The sequence below is a fragment of the Sceloporus occidentalis genome, unplaced genomic scaffold, assembly GCF_023333645.1.
Source record: "Sceloporus occidentalis isolate IW3139 unplaced genomic scaffold, rSceOcc1.0.p SCAF_2, whole genome shotgun sequence".
NCBI classification, from domain to species: Eukaryota; Metazoa; Chordata; class Lepidosauria; order Squamata; family Phrynosomatidae; genus Sceloporus; species Sceloporus occidentalis.
Window position 1 is genome coordinate 49,790,115 of NW_028316982.1, and position 22,015 is coordinate 49,812,129.

General features: G+C 40.2%; 2 protein-coding genes across 7 annotated transcripts in view; one reads left to right on the plus strand and one right to left on the minus strand.

Annotated features, from left to right (window-relative positions):
- The window catches only part of FARP2 (FERM, ARH/RhoGEF and pleckstrin domain protein 2), a 97,057-nt gene extending 93,759 nt beyond the window's left edge, over positions 1–3,298 (plus strand). For all 4 annotated transcript variants that reach the window (XM_089509321.1, XM_089509317.1, XM_089509319.1 and 1 more), the window contains one exon: positions 2,744–3,298. In XM_089509321.1, coding sequence (XP_089365447.1) covers positions 2,744–2,834 — 91 coding nt within the window. In that variant the 3' untranslated portion in view covers positions 2,835–3,298. The remainder of the gene's footprint in view (positions 1–2,743) is intronic.
- STK25 (serine/threonine kinase 25) overlaps positions 3,191–22,015 on the minus strand; it is a 29,359-nt gene continuing 10,534 nt past the window's right edge. For 2 of the 3 annotated variants that reach the window (XM_089509322.1, XM_089509323.1), the window contains 10 exons: positions 17,708–17,938; positions 14,496–14,552; positions 13,934–14,042; positions 12,109–12,266; positions 10,553–10,738; positions 10,154–10,299; positions 9,612–9,726; positions 8,946–9,017; positions 6,818–6,954; positions 3,191–5,923 (listed from right to left, as the gene is read on the minus strand). In XM_089509322.1, the coding sequence (XP_089365448.1) occupies positions 5,884–5,923; positions 6,818–6,954; positions 8,946–9,017; positions 9,612–9,726; positions 10,154–10,299; positions 10,553–10,738; positions 12,109–12,266; positions 13,934–14,042; positions 14,496–14,552; positions 17,708–17,938 (1,251 nt within the window). In that variant the 3' untranslated portion in view covers positions 3,191–5,883. Of the gene's footprint in view, positions 5,924–6,817; positions 6,955–8,945; positions 9,018–9,611; positions 9,727–10,153; positions 10,300–10,552; positions 10,739–12,108; positions 12,267–13,933; positions 14,043–14,495; positions 14,553–17,707; positions 17,939–22,015 lie in introns of those variants that run through there. The other variant, XM_089509325.1, reaches the window with a different exon arrangement.

The following is a 22,015-nucleotide window of genomic DNA, read 5'->3' on the forward strand; positions in this document are numbered from 1 at the left end:
GTTTGTTTTTCAGTAGGCAGTACTGCAGGGAGCAGGAGAAAATTATTTCAAACAGTGCAAGTTTATGTGTTATATACATGAAGCATTTTGTTTTTAAAGTAATCAATCCAATCAATCTTTATTAATGCTTAAGCCAAAGGCCATTCGCGTGATAAAATATAAAACCAATGACAGCAATTCAGAATTATAAAATATTCCATCAAATAACATCCAAATTTAATACATAATATACTTCCTGTCAATTAAATAAGAGAACATTAAAAAACCACTTCAAGGTTTAGATAAGATCATCCACCTAACAATCGTTAAAACTTTTTTTTAAAAAAAACAACTTCAAAGTTTAGATAAGGTCATCCCCCTGACAATCAACTGCAATGTCTGCCATTACCCTTGCCCGAATTTTGATTGCTACTGAGGCAAACAGTGACACCTTATAAGTTACCTTAAAATCAATATCAGACAAGAGATAATAAATCTTTTCAGAAATGGTATTAGACTGTAAATTGGACAGAATAGATCCCATAAATTTAGTTCTTGGACCAGTATATAGCGAGCAAAAAAACATAATGAGGCAAATCCTCAATTTCTGGGGCTCCACAAATACATAAACGGGAATCCTTAGGTGTATGTGAATATCTGCCATCAATCATGGCTGAGGGCATTGTTTGAAAGCGGAGAGCTGTAAAAGCCTGTCTAAGCTTTAGAAATGTAAGATTCCCTAGGTAAACAGCCATCTGATGGTCCAATTTATATAATCTAAACCATTTGGAAAATTTCGAATTGTTAATAGCCAGTCTATCCAGATGCACATCATGGTTAAAAATATATTCACGGAGCTTCTCTCTTGAATTCCAACTGGAAGAATTTTCAATTAGAGCAGGCTATGATTCAAGCAGCCTCTGGTGTCTTGAGCTACAGACTTTGCAGCTTGGTAAATATTGAAAACACAACTTAGGAAAAACCTTAACCGTAGAATCTTTAACAGATCTCCAGTAATTAAGTAAAGTAAAATGAATGCGAGCTCTAATGGGAGGGAGGCCAACCTCAGCGCGGACCAAGGCTGCAGGCGTGCCGGGTGGGAGTAGGAGCAATTTCCTGAGAAATGTATTCTGGATGGCCTCCAGTTTGACCAATTGGGAATCATCCCAACCCCACACAGCAGCGCCATAAAGAATGTGGGTTATAACTTTACTCTGAAATATTTTTACAGCAGGTGCAACTAGATGACCCCCTGCCTGGTTATAGAATCTAAGGATTGCTCCAATTGATCTCACAGCTACTGCTCTACTAGCTTCTATGTGGGACTTCCAGGAGAGGTTTTCTGTGAAGTAAATGCCAAGATACTTAAATTCTCGGCATTGTTCAATCTGATGACCGTTAATAGAACAACGAAAATCAGAGTGTCTTTTCCCAAAAACCATTACCTTTGTTTTATTATAGTTGATAACAAGCTTTTCCTTGGAACAAAATGCCTCTAGTTTGGAAAGTAACCTTCTCAGGCCTTTGGCTTAAGCATTAATAAAGATTGATTGATTGTTTTTAAAGTAGTACCATAAGCTTAGAACTGATAAGGATAAAATATCCATTTATTTCTGAAAAAACTAAGGAAGAACTATCCCTGCCTCAATGTCTTCAACATTTTTGGAAATGTCAACCGGACTCTTCATGAGTAAATCTGAATTACTGCATCTTTATAGTAAGAGACCATTCATTACATTCAGATCTTCCCTCAAAGAAACTGCCACACAGAATCCAACCAATGACATTATTTTCACAGGCAATAGAATAGAAGCATCCTGTTCAAGCTTTATCTTCATGAAGATATAGGATAAATGCCAAGAGCAGTATTTGTTGATATTGCTAATTGAAGTAGGAAGGGAAAAGGATATGGAGAACAGTTCTTGAATGGTGTATAGGTCAGTTTTCAGTGTACATCTTCCAAGTGGACTACAGCTCTACAGTTATTGTTTTCAGATTATCCCACCGCTGTCAGGGTTAATTATCATGTTATAATACAGGTGCAGTAAAAGTGAAACTCCCTAAATGTAGTTGGACTGCAGTTCCTTAGCACTGAATATGCTAGCTAGGGTTGCTAGAAGTTCAGCATTTTGCCAGTTCCTTCTATCACACACATCAGCAGATCCAGTCTAAAGAACATGTTTTACACTGGGTTTCATTGAGGATAAAGTCAACTGACAAGGCTGTGCTATGTAGGTGCAGAGGGATGTGAACTAAGTATCTTCACCTGGTGGTCAGTTATGCCCACAAGATTCTTGGGAATATACATTTGATCGATACGCCAGACCTGAAGGGTGGTGCAGCATAAATACAATATGCCACTGTTCAAATTCACTAATAGGCAGCTTGTTGATTTACCTGTTCTTTCTGGGCTGGGTGAGACAGAACAATTGTGTGATATTTACAGAGAACCGGAGGTAGAGCAGCTTCACTTTATTCTATGACTCCTTTTGAGGGGTGATCTGGTACATGCTTTACACTAAGCAATGGAAGAGAAGGGGTATCAACTGACAGTCCCCTGGTATATAGATAAGGAGTATTCTCACTTTAATCTACTTGTATCATGAACACAGCAAATTATTAATGCTTACAATACCAAAAAAATAGTAGAAAGGGTTAATATCCTCACCAAAAATAATTTTGTGTAACCGAAAATAATTTTGCATAACTTGTTCAAAGAATAATTGGCAGGTAGCTAAGCTCTTGTGTTCTGTTCTCTCATCAGGTGGATGGAAGTGATAAAGAGAGCCACAAGTTCTCCTGGAAGGTCAAGTCTCCTCATCCCAAAGGATGAAAAAGGAAAGACCACAAACTGAAAGCACCAGAGCTGGGTCTCTGTTATATGTTAATTTTCTGTAAGCATGGCAGAAAGGGGGCAGAAGTCTGAGCCTGAGAGTAATAAAAAAGAAGTTATCTGCTATTACTGTGGCCAAGTTGGTTGCCATGGAAAAATTGTGGCTGATGAATTTATATGACATATGTCTTTAAAACTTAAATGAATAGCATTTGGTGATGGTGTCTGGCTGACTGTAAAGTTTGATGGCTTTCAAGTGGCTTCCTATGTTAATGCTGAACTCTAGCTAAACAGTCCTTGTGCAACTTGTTCTGGCAGCCTACCAGCCAGACATGCCTTGCATGCTGCAACTTATGTTCACATTAATATTAGTCTTCCTGAAAGCTTCACCCTTTTTATTTTCCCAAAGCAGACAAACACACTTCAGAAAGTAACATGGCTTGTTGAAATCTGTTAATATACCTCTGCAAAGCAGGGATAAAATCTGGTCATATAAATCTCTCCTATAACTTAGGGCAATGGCACCAAGCATCATGGCAGACAGTATACTGAATTTTCTGTTAAGATGTGAAATCTTCCATGGCAAACATCAACATAAGTCATTTTAAAAAATACAGTGGTGTCAGCCCAGGAAAAAGAAATCCAGAATACACCTTTGGACAATACCTTTATTAAGACAATGTTGCCCTTGGATAGCAGTGGAAAGTAGCTTGGTGGTTTGATGATGGTTGATCTTAAATCAAAGTTTAATTAACATGTTATGCTATATTGAACAACAATGTGGTGTTGGGTAGTGTATTTTAAAGGAAACAGGCTGGGATGAAAAATATTTATATATTTAACATTGCTTTTTGTAGTATGGGAGACTAAGGGAGTGATAGGGAAAGTTCAGATTCCGGTCCCTTCATTATTCCTAAGATTGATCCAAACATTGTATGGGTCTGAATCAGTCTTCTAGGTAAAATGTTAGGGGTGGGTGCCCACATAGAACTTAAAGGGAAGACAGTGTTTATCGTTTGACGTCTTCATTGATAAGCTGCAAAATGCTAAAGACTTCTATTGTAATGGCCATTCAATGTAAGTTAAATGTATTTTTTTATTTATTAGTTGTCCTGTTTTTGGAAATAAAACTATTGTAGACCTTTATATATGGCACTCTAATAATTGTCATAGCCTACTGAGAATATTCATTTCAAAAAAGTGCTCCAGCTCTCTAAGAAATATCTACCTGCACTCACTCTAGTCTGGCTTATTCTTAAGGTTCTGATACATAACTATGCAGATCATAACCGTAACAAAAGCTTTTTAACTTACCTATAGCTGTAAGTGTGCCATGAGTGATCTACAATTAAATCCAGGTCATAAACCTGAGCAAAATATCACTCTTGGGGCAGGTGTCTATATGAGCCCTGTAGCAGATATCACTGGCCTTTGTTCAGTGTAACTGAAATCTTGCAATATATTAGATAAAACCAATAACTGTTTTTGTCCCTTTGGAGGAACATTATTCTTGCTTTGGTGTTTCTGGTATTAATGCATAAATAAGCACAATGTCATATATTTACTTGACAAGTTAATTTTATTGGAAGTGGCAGATCCCTTTCACTGCTCATTTTAAAATTAAGTCTTTGTTGCTCTAATTATTGGAGACACTTTTGAAAACTTTTTCTGGTGACACTGTGTAAGTTACTATAAGGTACCTTTTATGAATAGCACAAAGTAGCAACTTCTTATTTTCCTCTTCTAAATAACCCCATCTACTTCATAAGCAGTCCTGGGGATAATAGTAAAGGAAAAATATTCTTTATCTTCCTGCCTGGGTTACTTAACAACTACAGTTCTTAAGATATTGTTCCAGCATACTCTATAAATACCATGAATACAGTCTTCTCCATTAACATTTCTCATACTATAAATGGAAGATATGCCAAAAAGTCTTCCTTCCACCCAAAATTAAACAGTCACATGCTCTTCTCAGAGCCAGTCCTCAAAATTGCTGTCAGTCACTAAAGGCCTCTACACTTTCAGGAACTGACACTTCATACTGGCAATCTTTAATATGTGTGGCTGCTCTTGGTCTCCTACATTACCACTGGAGAGGAAGAGCTAGTTGGAATCTGACATGCTTAATATATTAATTCTGAGCAGTGGAGGAACAACACAGAATATGTTTGGGGAATGTCAGGTAGGACTTCTTCCAGCTGTTGGCACCACACATTTTTCAATTAACTGAAAATCTCAAACCAAATTTAATACAATCATAAACCTCTACAAAACTTGAGGACTTTGTGTAGACGCTCACTCCTTCACTAAACTGCAGTAGCAACTAAGCATTTAGTTTCCCTCCGTTTTTTGAAAAGTACATAATACTCTGCCAAAATATTTTAACTGAGTGAGTGTTCATCTGTAAGGTACAAAGTAGCAGCAAAAGGCCTTGGGGAGGAGAGCATCAGCTCCAAGCTGTTTTCAGTGAATGGGCTAGTGCAGAGTACAGCAGCAGTCAAACCTACCCCACAAAAGGAACAAGTAGACAGATAGGAGAAGGAGAAGGCAAACTTCACCTGTCTCAGCAACTGCTAGCCCAATCTTCTCTTAGCTATGGAGGAACACATTACAAGGCTCTCTTGGATTAGCACCAGCATGGTGATAGTTCCTCCTCACTTATCAATAACCTCAAATACACTTTATCTCTGGCAAGAGCAACGGAACTACCACAGTCCTACTTCCCTTTTGGAATGTGTTTATCTATGAATTTCCATTTTCCAGCAGTCAGGATTTTGCTCTGAAACGAGTTCTGACCTGAGAAAAATTGGATACAATTAAAAACCTCCATGAAATACACTGTAGAAATTACCCTTCTAGGGCTCTGTAAAGTAGTCCATGATAATTTGTGTTGCGAATCCCATCTTGGGTGGTCACAAAAACACACACATACAAAGGCTCTGAAATGTCTGGGAATCCATAGCACAATGTTAACATCCAACAGCAGAGATGGTGATGGATTCAAGACACAGTTCTTGTGGAGCTGGGGGGGAGCCATCCTTCCTCCTATCAGCAACAGAGTGGACTCTTCAGCGTGCTGAAGTCAGGTGGTTCCTACTATGTGAGAATCTGAGGAAGAGAGAGGAAAGGAGATTTCTATGGCTTCATAGGTCATCCTCATATCTGTTTTCTTCAAATTCAACACCCCTCCCCAAAATGAATTACTGTATATACTCATGTATAAGTTTAGAATTTTTAGTCAAAACATTGACTCAAAAAACTTCAGTTGACTTATCAATGTACATTGATTGTAAGGTTCGATGTAAGTACTGTACTTTAACTCTGATCAAAAAAAGAGCCTTCTCTGGGTCAAGTGTTGAAAGGTGAGAGCTTAGTCCATCCTAAAAGAAGCTCCAACCCACTCTACACTCTGCCACAGCAGCACTTCTGGCCTGTTTGAATGCCTGGGCGGGAAAAATGTGGTGACAGCTCTTTAGTGCTTCCCCTCAGAGGCGCCCCAAAAAGAATCGGGCTTTGAAGATTTTGAATAAGACATTTGTGTATGTTTGTCAGCTTTTCTCGGTTAAAATTAGACAAAATTATTACATCAAAGTTAAAGACTATAATCACTGCTAACATAGTCATTTGCTCTGCTTTGCCTTTTTATCCTTTTTGACATGTACATTTTCTTAGCCTCGCCTGTGCCTACTAGGTTTTACCCTTGACTTATCCACAGGTCATATCCCTATCCATAATTTTGGCCCCAAAACCTGCCCTCGACTTATACATGAGGTCAACTTTTAATCAAATATATATATGGTAAACAATGGCCTCAGGCCAAATATCCAACACCATGTTTATCTAAAAATAAATGGCCCAGATTAACGGCTATTCCTTATTTCTGCATTCAGTTCCCAGTAAAGTCTTAGATTTCACTATTCCATCCAACTGTCAACCAAAGGATTGGCCCCACCCTGCACCAAAAATTAATCTAGTCAATTTAGCAAACATAAACACTTTTACCTTTGCACTCGCTCCACCATGTGTGCAATTAATTTGTCAGAGATTCCTGGACAAGATTCTTCAGCTAGGCCAAAGGCATTCTCCAGTTCCTCCATGGCTCCTACATTCCCTCCAGTCTGCTTATGCTTGTCTTTGAGCTGCCAAGAAGTTAATTAGCAAATGGTTTGGAACATCAGGAAAGTCTAAGTAGGAGTAACAAAATTGCTGTTTTTGCCTGAGGTGATAGCATTAACTGGCACTGTGATATAGTAGTGCATTTTCCCCTGCACAATAACACTGGAACAGAGGCAAGTCTAATACAATTTAAGGCTGCAGTACTACAAACAATTTGCCTGACATCATTGAGATGTATTTCCAGAGAAGTATTGAGAAAGAGGGTGTACGTTCTCATTTCTCTTAACCTTATGAATTCAGGAAACATTTGTCAGATTAAGCAGTGAACCATCCTGCATTATTCTCCAACCCAATTGTTTGCTTTATTCATGAGTGTATGCTAAAAGCCAGTACCCATGATAAACTGGCAGCCCCATATAAACAACATACAGCTTTACTAAAACACACAAATGATTCCTGACATCTCACTTAGCAAATTCAAAGCAAGAGCTAAAGAAGGCATCTCTATCCATTGTCTTAGGAATATAGGGGGGTTAAGGAGCTATTTTGTTAACCAGTGGCCCATTTTGTCATATGAAGAATCTTAACACCCATTTATTCCTTACTTCACCCTTACTCAGCACACCATACATTGTCTGCTTCATAGGCTAAAACAACTGTCAAATATTTTGAAACCAAATTTGAAATTACTAATTTTTACATAAAATTTTGAATGCAGTGCCTGGAAGTTTTGGGCCACATGTTTAGACCAATCTAAGTATGAAAGCACAAACACTGCACACATTAGGTAATGTAAAGCTGAGTAACTGCGTTCCACTGAAAAATGACACACACATACACACCCCATCTATCAGCTATGCAAATTAAGTCATTTGACCTGTCCTCAGAGAGCCTGGCTTGTAATCCAAGGATCAATCTAGTTGTCCTTTGCTAAATTCAGGCTGCCTCCCACGTTGTCGGGACGTAGAACACAGAAAGGCTTAATACTAATACTCTGAGAGAACAAAGTCTATTCTAGTCCCCCTGGTGGAAGGAAATGAGTCCTGCTAGATTACACAGAACACCATCTAGCCTATAGACAAACAAGACCTCAGAGCTAAATGTATTGTTTAATACCAACTACTTCATTTAGTTTTTATTTTTCTCTTTGAGAAAGAGTTACTTCATATTACACTCAACACATCACAATCTAGAAGGATAATGGGACAACAGGCAAAGCCCAGTGAGCAATAAATAAATCCACTTTATAGGACAGACAAGGAAAACTGACACATGAAATTCTGTTCTTTGCTGGAAAGCACTTCTTTACATACACATCCAGCATAATTGTTATCATTTTATTACATCCTTAGCTCCAAGCATTGGACACAAGAGCCAAAGTAGACACGATGGCACAAGCATGTGCATTCAAGTGACTACCCACACAAAGTGAGGAGGGGAGGAGTCTTTCTTGTCTTTAAGCATAGAGAGGAAAAACCTTGCCTACTCCCCTGCACTCCCTTGTTTCAGGCAATTTTCTCCCAGACAGTGGGACTGAAGAGAAGATTGCTGAAAAGAATGTTGCTAAGGTAAGGCAGAGGAGAGGTAGGGTGTTGTCCTCCTCATTTGAGTACACTTTTTCCTGTGAAAAGATAACCTCTCTACCCCTATTTCATGTGTGAATGCAGTACACATGGGAAAAACTGTCCATGGTGCTGAAAGCTTGCCCCCCACTTGGTTAATCTTATGAGCCACAGCTGCTTGCTGTTCACATGTATTCACATGCATGAGCAGAAGGGAATATGTGGTAGGAAAAGCTGAAGCATCACCATCTATGTTCAGATAAAACTGTCAGAGCTCTGAAGCCACTAGAAGCAATAAACAAATGCATCACTACTGAATCATGCAGATACATCACCTGTTCTTAAGCTTCTACTCCACTCTTTCCTAACTCAAAGCCTTACATTTCTCAACAAACCCCTTCAGGTGTTAGAGGCAAGTGTATGAGAAAAGTCAAATCCTGCCACTGCCTCACCTCTCCAAAGACAGGTCGAACAAGGGTGGAAAGAGATTGAGACCGTGGCTGCCGCTTGATGGGTTCAGCAGGCTTGAAAAGGAAGAAAAAAAAGGTTGCCAGTTAATGTTTGCCTGTACAGTCCTGCCAAACTGTTATTTTCTCTTTTAACCACAAAAATGATTTGTACTGGCAAGCAACATTAATCCACTTGCCATGGCAGGAAGAGAGGGAAAACTATATGGGGAAAACATTCATTTAAACCTTCTAGTTTCTGCTGCAGACACAGCAGCTGTCACTCTCTTCAAAAGGAACATAAAGGGAAAGTATGGTACTGGCAGGAACAGAAACATATATGTCAGGAGCCCAGTATTTTTATCCAAATCTCTTTGGAAGCCATATTGCCATTCTTGACAAAAATTCTACATTCTTGGTGTATTACTACAGCGTGGGACACCTGTAGGTCTCAAGATGCTGGTAGTCTAAAGCCCTCATTAGCCTCAGACACACAATCACATCACTCAAACCCATAGTTTGAAATCCTTAGGCCCATAGGCTCCCTTGGCCTGCTCAGCACAAAATCCCACAACCTAAAAGAAACAATCTGAGCAGCGTAAGCTGCAGTTCTTCCAGACCTACAACAGTGATTTGGATAACTTCTTCAGCTGCCTTGAACACCAAACTGACCTTTTGGGACCCAGGATGAACCATCCCTTTGTGCAGTTTGTTCAAGGAATTGGGGCGAATGGTTGGTGGGAAAGTCCAAATGGGTCCTTGATCTCTTTCATCTGCATCTCCATCACTACAAACAGAGAGGTACAAAGGCAGCTCATATCTAAATGCAATGCCAAGTAAAGGAAGCTATACACACTTGCCAGGCCACTTCCTATCCAGGCTACAAAGTACTTGGGGTCAAATACACAGAATCCCCATTTTGTCTAGTAGATGCCCAACTCACTCCCTGGAACTAGGGATCCCTGTGTTCCATTCCTCTCTTCTTATGGAAACAACCAGCAAGACAAGTCATAGGTTTGCTCCCATTACTTTGCCCATCCCCAGCAAGCCACACAATATTATTATTGGCTTAACCTAAAAGAAAATGCTTAGCGGAGTTTTTTGTCCAGATTTACAGTGTACAAAGACCTTTCTCAATAGCAACTGAAATGAAGTTATAATATGAGGGTGATCATGCCTATAGAGAGAACAGGAATAACTGAAGAACTACGTACATGTCAGAGTCATCTGAGCTTGAATCCTCACCATGCCCTTCTGACTTCCAGCGTTTGTACCGATCAATAAGCTCCATGAGAAATGATGTTTTCTTGGTATAACGTGTAATAAATTTGTGCTTTAGCAGTTCCTTTGCAGTGGGCCTCTGTGAAGCAGAGGAGACAAGATAAGGTTTGCTTGCACTGGCCAAAATCAAAGCCAGTATGTGGGCTTTTTGGAAAGACTTTTCATTTGGAAAATGATTCAGGCCTGCTATGGCCCCTTGCTGTTGGCCCATGTCCACTAAGAAAAGCATTAGTAGTTTTTTAACTAGAAGCTGCTAGATAACATGACCTTGAGGAGGTCTCTTTCACCCAACACTTGGGGCTCTATCTGTAAGAAGGAAGAACATTACTTACAAATCTAGGGTCCTTGTTAAGGCAGGCCTCCACAAATTCCTTAAAGGGTTTACTGTGGTGTCCCTCTAATGTTGGAGGGTTGTTTTTGGGAATCAGGAAGAGAACTCTCATAGGATGTAGGTCAGAATTCGGAGGCTCTCCCTTTGCCAGTTCAATAGCAGTAATGCCAAGGGACCAAATATCTGCCTGGAAACAGAAGGAAAGAGAATGTATTCAGAACACATTCCCATTGTACTGCACATGGAGACACTGCACAAAAAGCTTTTATCTCAGTTCACAGGAAAAATCCAGATACAATCATTCACTCCGCCAATATTATCCTGCTTATTGATTTGCCCTACTTCCACATGCAAGTGCATGACAACTGTGTGATCATCATTTTGCCACCTCTCTGATCTAAGCCTAAATGAACATTACTTATAAGAAAAGAAATCATTTTATGATTGACAGATTCACAGGATCACAAAGACATGTGGCTTAGCATGAAGCATTTTTATGAAATCAAAGCTTACTAAAAGGAAAGGAAAGAAAGAAAAAAAGGCAGCCTTGATGGTTGGACTATTAGACCAAAGATAGCAAGAAGAAAATGAGAGCTGTACCACATTTCCATACTCTCTTTTTGTAGTCTGTAGTCAGCCTTGCTAGCTCTTTGATTGAAATTTTACAGCCTATAGAAAGCATTGCTCTCTATCTTCAATAGCAACATTTAGGCCTGAAACAGATGGGCCGAAAAAAATAGCAGCAGGGCCACACCGGCACCATTCATTCTGGCGCTGCAGTGACTGCAAGTGCTCAACCTTGATCGAGGCCACAGTCGCTGTTTTGAACATTATTTTACAGTTCCTTTTAGGCCCAGTTCTTCAGCAATGACACGGGTCTGGCACAATTTCTCTACATGTTTGGGGTGTGCATCGTCTAAACACTATGCCCCAAACACGGCAGGAAACTGTGTCATTTGGCCCATCTGTTTTAGGCCTTGGTCAATATATCAGTACTATACATGAAGAACAACTTATGTCTGTAGGTTAAAAGTGGAAGATCTTAACCAATATTCCCAGCAGTTTCTTGTATAAAGTTCCAGATGCTCATTTGACCAAATTAATGTGGTCAACAAAATTCAAACAGACCTTTTTTTTTACTAAAACATGCTAATAGGAATGTCCCCCCCTTTGCAGTGAGTCCAGCTAATTATTTTATATCACAAAGTATGAATAACCAATTATTAGGATTACAGCAAGGCGGGGAGAGGAACTTGACACAATTTATGATGCACATTCCCTCTGGGATATCAATGGAGTGGGCAGAGCAGAGAACATGATAACTGCAGAAAGAGCCAAAGCCAAGGTGGACAAACTCACCCAATTCACACACACTTTCTCATGCACTCTTACACACATTCTCTGCAAAGCAATTAGGCCTGAATGTACTCCCACCATGCCAGTTTCACAGCCATGTACTTTTCTGCACCCTTTGTCCATCACTTTCTCAGAAAACATGTCATGAATTCTAAACAATGAGCTGATGACTGTAAGCTTTTGCCTTCTCCTCTCACTCACCTTGAAGTCATAGGCTGACTGCTTGATGACTTCAGGTGCCATCCAAAAAGGTGTCCCAACAAAAGTGTTTCTCTTGATCTGAGTGTCTGTGAGTTGGCCAGCCACACCAAAATCAGCTAATTTCACATCCCCTTGCTCTGAAAGTAGCACGTTGGCTGCTGTTAATACAAAAAAAGGCACAGAAATACTTTTGAATCAAATGATCACACAGTGCACTGTATCTCTCTTTCAATAAGAAGTTATGCCTTTTTAAAACTCTAATAAACCATTTTGTGTACATCCCTAGGCTAGAAGAGGAGAAATAACACAACTGGCAATTGAGTCAATCCTCTCTACAGCTCTCAGTCCAACCTAATAAGACAGGAAGGATGAGGTTCTGGTTGTTAAGAAACCACACAGGGAGCCTACCCTAAACCCAATACACATCCCCACTGCTGAATTTGCCACAAAACAACAAAACAGTAACCTTTTACCTTGACAAGTGGCATCTTATATGTAAAACAAAGAGCACATACCCAATGTACTTTGTTTACAATTATTCATGGTCCAGGTGTTGCCCATCCCTGCTTTATACCTTCAGAAGTAAGGTAATAGCAGGACGGAAGCAGGACAAATGGTGTTGTCTTGCCTGATGTGCTGACTGTTATTTAAGCCTACTTCCCCACTACACCATTTCCAGTCTCCTCTCCCTCTTACTTGGTTCCTTTTCCATACAATCTTGGAAATGGTACTGCAAGCATTTCAGGGAGCTTACTTCAAGACCGTAAAAGATTGCAAACCATGAGAATCAGAAATAATGCTTACATTTTGATGAATTACAGGTCCTAGCAATTTTTTAAAAAAGTGATTAATTTAAGTTGTCAATTAAAGCATCCTCAGAATTATAGGACGCATGTTTATATAATGATGGACCAAGGTCTCAGCAATTGTTTTTAAGTGATTAATGTAAGGCCCAGTACAGACAGGCCCTTTGCAGCATGCCCATGATGTGCTAGGGTTGCTTGGGGATGGGCAGGCCCCCTGCAACCCTAGCACATCATGGGTGCGCCGCAGGTGCAGATGGTGCGCGCAGCGATGACATGCCAGTAGCGCAGCCTCCGAATGGGGCTGCACCGCTGGCATGTCATCACACCATTGCTGGCGCTTTGGAGCGGCTTCCACACGCTCCTTTCTTGCTACGCAGCAGTGCTGCACAATTTGGTTGCTGCGGCGCTGCTGCAGAGCAAGGAGAGGCGCCTCCCCGGCACCTCTTTTTGGCACTCTGTACCGCGCTTAAGTCTGCCTGTTACTCTCTATGAAGCCAAATCTCAATCCTTATTTTATATAACTTGGATAACCAATAAATTACTTTAATACATAAATGGAATTGTGACTGTGATCCCAAGTGCTGATGTGCTTATTTCAAGTAACTTACATACACATTTCACTAAACCCCTATATATTTCACAATTTGAACAAACACTCATAGGTGGCAGGCAGAGCCTGGGATTTCTGCAGAATGATGACATCCTGTTATCTTATCTAACAAGTGGAAGTCAGGTTTCCTCTTGTCCCAACCCCTGTTGCAGACACCAGTTTCACTGAAGCCTTTTTCCTCCTTTCATAATCACAAAACCTATACTTAAAAAAAAAAAAAAATCAGCATTTTTCTGACTACTCTAATAGGTGCAGAGATCAGCACCAAAAACCAGACTCCTTAATCCCGAAATGGAGATGTCTCAGCTAGATTTGTTTTCCCTGAGGATATTGCTGCAAATTAAAAAGCAAACATGACCTCACTGGTCTGATAGGAGAGGAATAGAGGTGTGTCTTTTGCAAGCCTGACCTTTGATGTCTCTGTGGATTTTCCTCTCAGAATGAAGATAATCCAAACCCTTTAATATTTCTCGCAGGATGGTGGCAATGTAGGTCTCTTCTAAGGGACCAGGCTTGAGCTGCAAGAAAAGGTAGAAAGATGGCCAGGGAGTGGCTGAGTAGGCCTTGGTAATGAAAAGCCTTATACAAAAGTTGTCCAACCTTCCCTGTTTAACAAAGCTTTAACTTGGATGTGTGGAATATTCATTCACTGATGGGATGGAGGAAAAAAGAGAGAGAAGAATTCAACTCCAGTCAATACCACACCCATAAACTTATACAGAAAAATAAGCAGGATCAGAGGAAATCTCCACTTACAACTAGGCTTGAATTGCTGAACGACACTGAGATTTTCCTTCATAAACTCATTGGATAAAGTGAATTTGGTTGAGCAATATGAGGAATTTGCATGATGTGGCAGTTCTCTACTATGACTTGAGATTATGCTTCCTGGAACCAAGGCTCCATTCACTTAAATTCTATGTTCCAGGCTGAATGTCAACACAGTATCAGAAATGAACAGAGATACTTACTAGATCCAGTGCTGAGCCACCTCCCAAGTACTCCATGATTATCCAGAGTTTGGTGCCCTGTGAGTTGGACAAAGAAATATGTTTCTTATTAGGGTTTTTTTTACTTAAAATCTTTACTAAAACATAATAAACAAACCAATAACCAACATCAAAGATTCAGTATATTGAAGGATACTGAGCTGATGTTTCCTGACCAAATAAGAAATCTCCAACTTAGATGAAAACAATTATAATAAAGTATCTTTCCAAAAATCAGCATGTGAAGAAAGGGGAGCGATAAGACTGGCATTTTCTTTTGCATAACTGATACACCTGTGCCAAGTCTCTTAAAATTTAAAGTGGTATTCCTTATGCCTAACAGCCCTTATTTTTTTCAGTTAATTTCTCCATCAACATGATGCTCCAAATTATGTCTAACCACTGAGAAAGTAACATAGCATTTAAGCCTTTCCAATTATGTGCAATCGCTAAACATGCTGCCAGTCATACATATTGAATATGATAAATTCTTTATGAGAAAGACATTTGTTAGCATTATAGAAAAAAAATAGTAGTCCCAACTCTGGTGATAAAAAAAATTGTCTGTGATATAATTTTACTGATTTCTACAAACACCAAATTCCAGAAAAGAAGTACTTGTGGAGATGACTGGGATGGAGTCACTGGGCAAACCTGGCTTCCTGACAGCCAATTATGCTTCAGGCTGACTGTGAGGGAGGGGCTGCAGGGGAAGGAGTAGATATAAAAGGCAGAAGTGAGTGACTGTGAGTTCAGATGAGAGTTGAGGGGAAACTGAAAGGAGTTGAAGGGAATTGAGTAGAGGGAAGGTTTTTGAGTAGGGAATCTGACTGGGCCTAGAAAGGGTCAGAGAGGTATTCTGACAGGCCAGTAAAGAGAGAGACAAACTGCCACTACAGACCAGCAAAAAGAGCTGGCTTGAGGGAGGGAGGGTGGGTAGGGGCATGGCATCCACACGCCCTGCCTCCCCTTCCAAGCCGGCATCATGCTGCCCACCAAATCAGATGGCAGGAAGCATTTTGAAGGCACAGCGTTTAAACACTGAATGCCAAAGAAACACTGAAAAAACCACGGCCGTGGCACCAATGGTGCCCTTCCCCTGGTGCAAAAAGGAGCAGCTTTCTGCCTCTCTTTTTTGCGTCAGGAAAAGATCGGATTGGGGCAGCGGTGTGCGGTTGCCACAAACCCAATCCAATGCATAAAGGGGTAGCATGGTGCTGTCTGTTTTTGGCCAAAGTTTCTCAATACAGTCAAGAGAAGGATACTGACTGGGAGAGAAAGTGCACTGGAGATTGTAAAGAGGAAACTGTGAAATGTCTGCAACTGTTATATTAAGGTAACCATACCATATTTGAACTATTCTACCTAAGTTACTTTCTTGCTAAATGTTACAAAGTCAGTGTTTATCTGTTATTACAGAAGCCTCTGCCTGAGTCAATTCTGAACTATAAAAGCACAGACAAACACACTACCTAAGACAGGGCCAAATCAGACGGCAGAAATAATCCATTTTGAGACCGCTTTAACTGTCATGACTCAGTGCTAATTTTGGGAACTGTAGTTTGTTGTGACACCAGAGCTCTCTAACAGAGAAGGCTAAATGTCTCACAAAACTACAGTTCCAGAAGTTCCCTTTCATTGAGCCAGGGCAGTTAAAGTGGCCTAAAGCTGGATTATTCCTGCAGTCTGTTTTGGCCCATAATAAACTTATAAGAGGAGGACACATAGGACCCTAGGCCTTTATACTGTCCATTTAGGGAACGTATATAAAGGGTAAATTCTGGGCAGGTGTCACTGACAAGGGGCCTTCTATAAGTGAGAGGGAAAGGGTAACCTCAAGGCATAGAAAGGAGGTTGCATCACAGCCACATACAGTGGTAAGACCTCAACTCGCCAAACTGGTGCCAGGTATTCCCACTTGAGCCTTTAGAAAATACTTTCAATTTTATGGGTGTTAAATACACCAATGTATTAATTTTATACAGTGTTCTTAAATACTGAAGGACAGGAGTTTCATAGGCTCTTTCAACCACAAATTTTCCCAGTCAGAATCAAGGATGCTTGTACTCAAATCTTTTTCCCCAGACTAATTTTTTCCTAGATGGTTAGAAAAAGTAATCGAGACTAGAAACGCGTATAACCTAGAAGGCATGCCTTTAACTTTAGTTTCACTTGGTAGCATGAACTGTTTAAATGAAAGTTGTTTCCTTGTTGCCTGTTTCTGAATTTCAGACAAAGAAATAACATTGGATATTTGCACAATTTGGAACCAAGAGGGAGTATGTTTCCCTAATTGCTCTTGCAACTGATTACCAGTTTGCTGAAGAACAAACTCCCAACCAATAGAATGGGACGTGAAGACCTGAATGGGACCTGAAGACCTAGTGACATCATGAAACATATTCTTGGGGATAGTTTTTTGTTATTTCTAGAGATGAATTCTGCAAACAATCACATGTGACAGTGCTAGACAGACTGTACCATTTCAGACTACAGGTGATTTTGATGACATCACATGCTTGAATGCTTTCCTATATAGGTCTCCTTGTGCAAATAGGGAAGGTGCATAATATACAGAGGGCTTTTAGAAGGGGGCTTGGTCATATCAGGAATATAGTTTTAGACTACAGACCAAAAATCTACAGAGTTATTTAAGGGGAAGATATTTTAAAGGCCTGCTCTGGAATTAATAGGCTGGGAGACAGGGAGAGGAGTGCATCACATGAGTTTCATGTTTCCTCTTTTGTATGATTCTGAATTTTACTTAGATTACAAAAAATATCAAGTGAGCTAAATATATGTGTACATTGACTATTGATATTTTAACTTTTAAGTGATGCCAATTGTGCAAAGATCTCTGAAGATGGAGTTCTCTTAACATGCTCACTGTTCTTTACTTGCTAGGAATCTGCTTATCACAAAATTAATGGGAGAAGGAACCTATGAAATGCCTGCTGAGTACTGTGAACTCATTTCTTAAGAGGAAAGTGCTCAGAGATCATCAGCTGGCTTGTTTTCTTTTTCCATTTCCATCCCCAAACATGTTTTCCCTGCAAATCCAAATACTATTAAACTAACAACCAAAACAAACAAATCCCACATTTTCCCATTTCAGTGAATAAATTACAATGTTGTTCATCTGTAACTGGAAACCCAAGCATTGCCATCCAGGCTTCCTTTGTAGCTGTGATTACCTTCAAGTAAGAACCATAGTAACGGGTAATGTAGGGGCTGTCACACTGACTAAGTACTGTTATCTCTTGCTGGATGTCTTCAATCTCATCCTCAGCCTCCTCAAGGTCAATTATCTTAATAGCTACCACCTCTTTAGTGCGGTTGTCAATTCCTTTGTACACCTCTCCAAAGGACCCTTTGCCGATCCTCTCCAGCTTGGTGAACAGTTCCTCTGGATCAACCCGAGAGTGCTGTGTCAGCAGGAATAAATAAGAGTGGGAAAAGGGGCAAAGAGAAGACAGAGAATTTTTTAAAACCCTCAGTGCTTTCAATAGCAATGTAAGTGTTTCATTGTCTAACCAGATACTAAAGCCATCCTATTATTTCATACCACATAAAAGCACCCAATAGTTGAAATACATACAGTATGGAGGAGGAGGGAACCTTTGACCTTCCAGTTGTTTTGGACCACAACTCCCACCGTTCATTACCACTGGCTAGGATGAATAGGCCTCATGGAAGTCGTAGGCCAAAATGCTGAGGGGGCAATGGTCCAGCACAGAGAAAGCACAGAGGCCACAGAAGTTTCAAATGAAAAGTGACCAAGTGCCAAAAGTCACACAACAAAGTGCATCTTTCAGTAATGTATGGATGAATGTATGGAATTTGCTTGATATGGTAAAAGTCCTTGATCAGGTGGCTTTAAAGCAGGATTAGACAGGATTTTTGGAGCACTGATCTATAAACAATTATTAGACAAGACAAAATTCTCCACATTTTGAAGCAAGATGTTTCTGAATGCCAATGGTGGAAGGCAGGGGCAGAAAGAGCAGAGGTTAACCCTTTCATGCTCAGCTCAGCTTCCTGTATCTGGTCAGCCACCATTGGAAAACACAATGTTAGACTAGATCAGTCCTTGTTAACTGACCTGATTGGCAGGGGCTCTTCTTAACATATTAAACTTGTTTGTTAGTAAGCCTGCAGTCCAGCCCTAAGCTGATTCCTATACTAACATGACACACAATTTAATTATGTATTAACCATGGAAGCACCCAAATTTGCTCGTCATTTTATTCATTGTTTGTCCTACAAGAAAACCTTGGATTGCTATCAATACTATCTATTTATCTTCATATTGTAATGTCGAAAGATTTCATGGCTGTCATTTATAGTTTTTTGTGGGTTTTTCGGGCTATGATGCCGTGTTCTAGGAGAGTTTTTTCCAAACGTTTTGCCAGCAGCTGTGGCTGGCATCTACAGAGAATGCTGGCATGGAAGAGAGTGGGGCGTGTGCATATGTGTATTTTGTTGGTTGAGAAGAAGCGATTTACATGTTAATCTGGGTATTGTTCTGTTGTTGAATGGCAAGGCCTACAAGGTGTCTATTTAATTAACAATTCATTGTCTGCTGGGAAAACTCCTGATCCTGGGTGGTTTTCATTTGCATTTGCTAGGTCTTGATTTTGATGTTTTTCAGGACTGGTAGCCAGGACTGTTTACTTTAAGTGTTTCTTCTTTCCTGTTGAAGATGTCCAGGTGTTTATGGATTTTAATGGCTTCCCTGTGCATTTTGACCTGATAGTTGTTGGCATAGTCCAGGAATTCAGTGTTTTCAAACAGCATTTTATGCCCAGGATGGTTTATTTAAAAAAAAATCAGCGACAAAACACATTATAAACCATCCTGGGCATAAAATGCTGTTTGAAAACACTGAAATTCTGGACTATGCCAACAACTATCAGGTCAAAATGCACAGGGAAGCCATTGAAATCCATAAACACCTGGCCATAAACTTGCCATAAATTGCAATGGAGACATAAAGCATTAATTAGATTTTATGATTATATTGTATAAGTTTATTAATATTCAGGAAATATGTCCTTTTTTTCCTTTTGTTCTATTTATCAGCTGACAATTTTAACTGCATATTAAATGTTGGGACTTTTTTTGTCCTTTGTATTCTGTGCCTTTTGTTTTAAATGTTTTATGCTTTTTGATAAGCTTGTTTTGTCATGGCCTTTGACTAGCACAATAAACGTTAACTTGTAAACTTGTATAATAACCCTACAAGCACTCTTTGGACTGGAAGCTGTTGCTTCTCTTGGATTTGTGAAAAGGCACATGAGAACAGTATTAGGAACAGTAGGTAGAAGCCTTTACATCCACCCATACATTTCTCTTCACTGTCCTGCTACCAGGATAATCTGCTGCAAATCACACCTGTGAGATCATTTGATAAAATGAGCAAATGTTAAAGAACAACAAGGGCAAGAGGCAGATTTACAATAAAGTATATAAATAAGCATTCTGAATAATTTATATCAATTTAACTGTACTTGTTGCAACAGTACTTTTTTGGGGAAGGAGCACAGATTATACACATCCCTGTTTAAGTTTTCCGCATCTACTATGTATGCTACTGTTAAAAGCTATAATAGACACTCAACCATAAAAGTATGAAAAACAGCCACACCTATTAAGGTTCCTGCTTGGCCTGAGATTTTAATCTGAGCCATGGAACCACCTCTTATCATAAATAATTAAACTGATAAGGTACCATTAATAAACCTTTGGACATTGTGCCAGAGATAAACAGCCTCTCCTACAACGATGCAAGAACAACACATGCTTCCAGACAGCAGGCTTCCCACAGGAGTTCTGCGTCATTTTAACACAGTTCTTTCCCCCCAGAAAGGAAGAGGGCAAATAAAATATCCCCATACCCCTACAGCAGAACCCAAACACCACAGGCCTATGAATAAATCCATGCCAGAAATACTGAAGTATAAGACACTGAACAACAGAGGCAGAAAAAAGCACAAAAGTGAAGAGAAAATATGAGAAAGTGACCTAACATCTTATGCACTTCAGAAAAGATAGCAGCAGGAGCTAAGGAAGAAATTACTATATTATAAAAAAAAATGGTAGGGATAAAGGAGGAAATGAACATGTATAGAAGAAGCCAAAACATGATATTGTCAGGATCATGTGGCACCACTTGGCCTGGAAATGACATGGTTCTGGCCACTAGGTGGAACTGCAGCAGAGGTAACTACAGTTCAAGTGGCAGGTGTGCATGAGTCAGCATTTGGAAGCTGTGCATCATGGGACATCTGATGCAACATGCACAGCTGGTGAAGTCAGCCAGGGGTGCATCATGGGATATAGTATGATGCAACCTGCACTGGGGATGAAACCAGCAAGGTTTCATTAGTGGCAAGACACCATATGACTTCATAGAAGACCATCTATATAAGGGAGAAGGTGAATCTCCGTTGTTGGGTTGTTGTGGTCGGTGGCTGGCGAAGCACTTTGTTTGTATATATAGCTGTGAGTATCCAAGACAGTTGTCTGGTACACTGTGTGTTCTTGTAAATAGCTTGCAACAAGAGACTAAATCCCTCAAGAGATCCTTGCTGTCCAGCAGTATTTATTTCTTCAAGCTGGGAGCTCAAGGCTGGTCAACCTGCGTGGGAGGAATTTTCCTTCTCAGACTGAAGCTTTTGCAGACGTCTCTCCAAGAGCCTTCTCATGGCGTCTTGCCTGCGTGGATCAATTCTGCATGTGGTCATAGTGGACACAGCACGTCTCTCTACACCCCAAAAGATATGACCTAACAAAATGACTGGATGAAATATCAAGAGAATGTGTTGTGAGAGCATTTAAAAATACTTTGCTCAGCAATGATTTCAACAGTTCTGTCTCTACACTGCCCAATTGCTTTCTTGCAAAGATGCTTCTAGGTCCTTTCTAACTCACAGGTTACCCCTGAGCTCTCATCCTTACCACAAGCGCTATGATGTCTAATATTAATAATAATGGGAGGAGAGATATTATACAGTGGAGTGTTTAAAACTAAAACAATCGTCCATGCAAAAAGCCAGAACAGACCTGAACAAGAAGCTGGCTGGGCATGGCATATGCACAGCACACGTCCACAAGATGCCTGGAAGCCAGCTTCATGTTGCCTGGCTTCCAGGTGCTTTAGTGGCACAGCATTTAGACACTGCACACTGCCAGAGTGCCTTAAAGCTGCAGCAGTGCGGAAAAGCCGGCTTTTTGCCAGTGCAAAAAGGAGCGGGTCTTTGCTGTTTTTTCTTAGGCTGGCAAAAAGGCAGATTGGGGCCGCAGTGTGCAGTTGCTGCAGGCTGAATCCAGCTTTCTCAGAGGCAGCTTAAAGCTCCTGGGAGTAAAGAAGGATAGAGGTAAAAAACAACAGACATGATTTCCAGGATAGACATATACCATTTAGTACCTACAGTATATGCCAGGAATCAAATCCAGATGTACCCATCTTTTACTGTGTGAATTGTTTGCTTCTCTGCAAG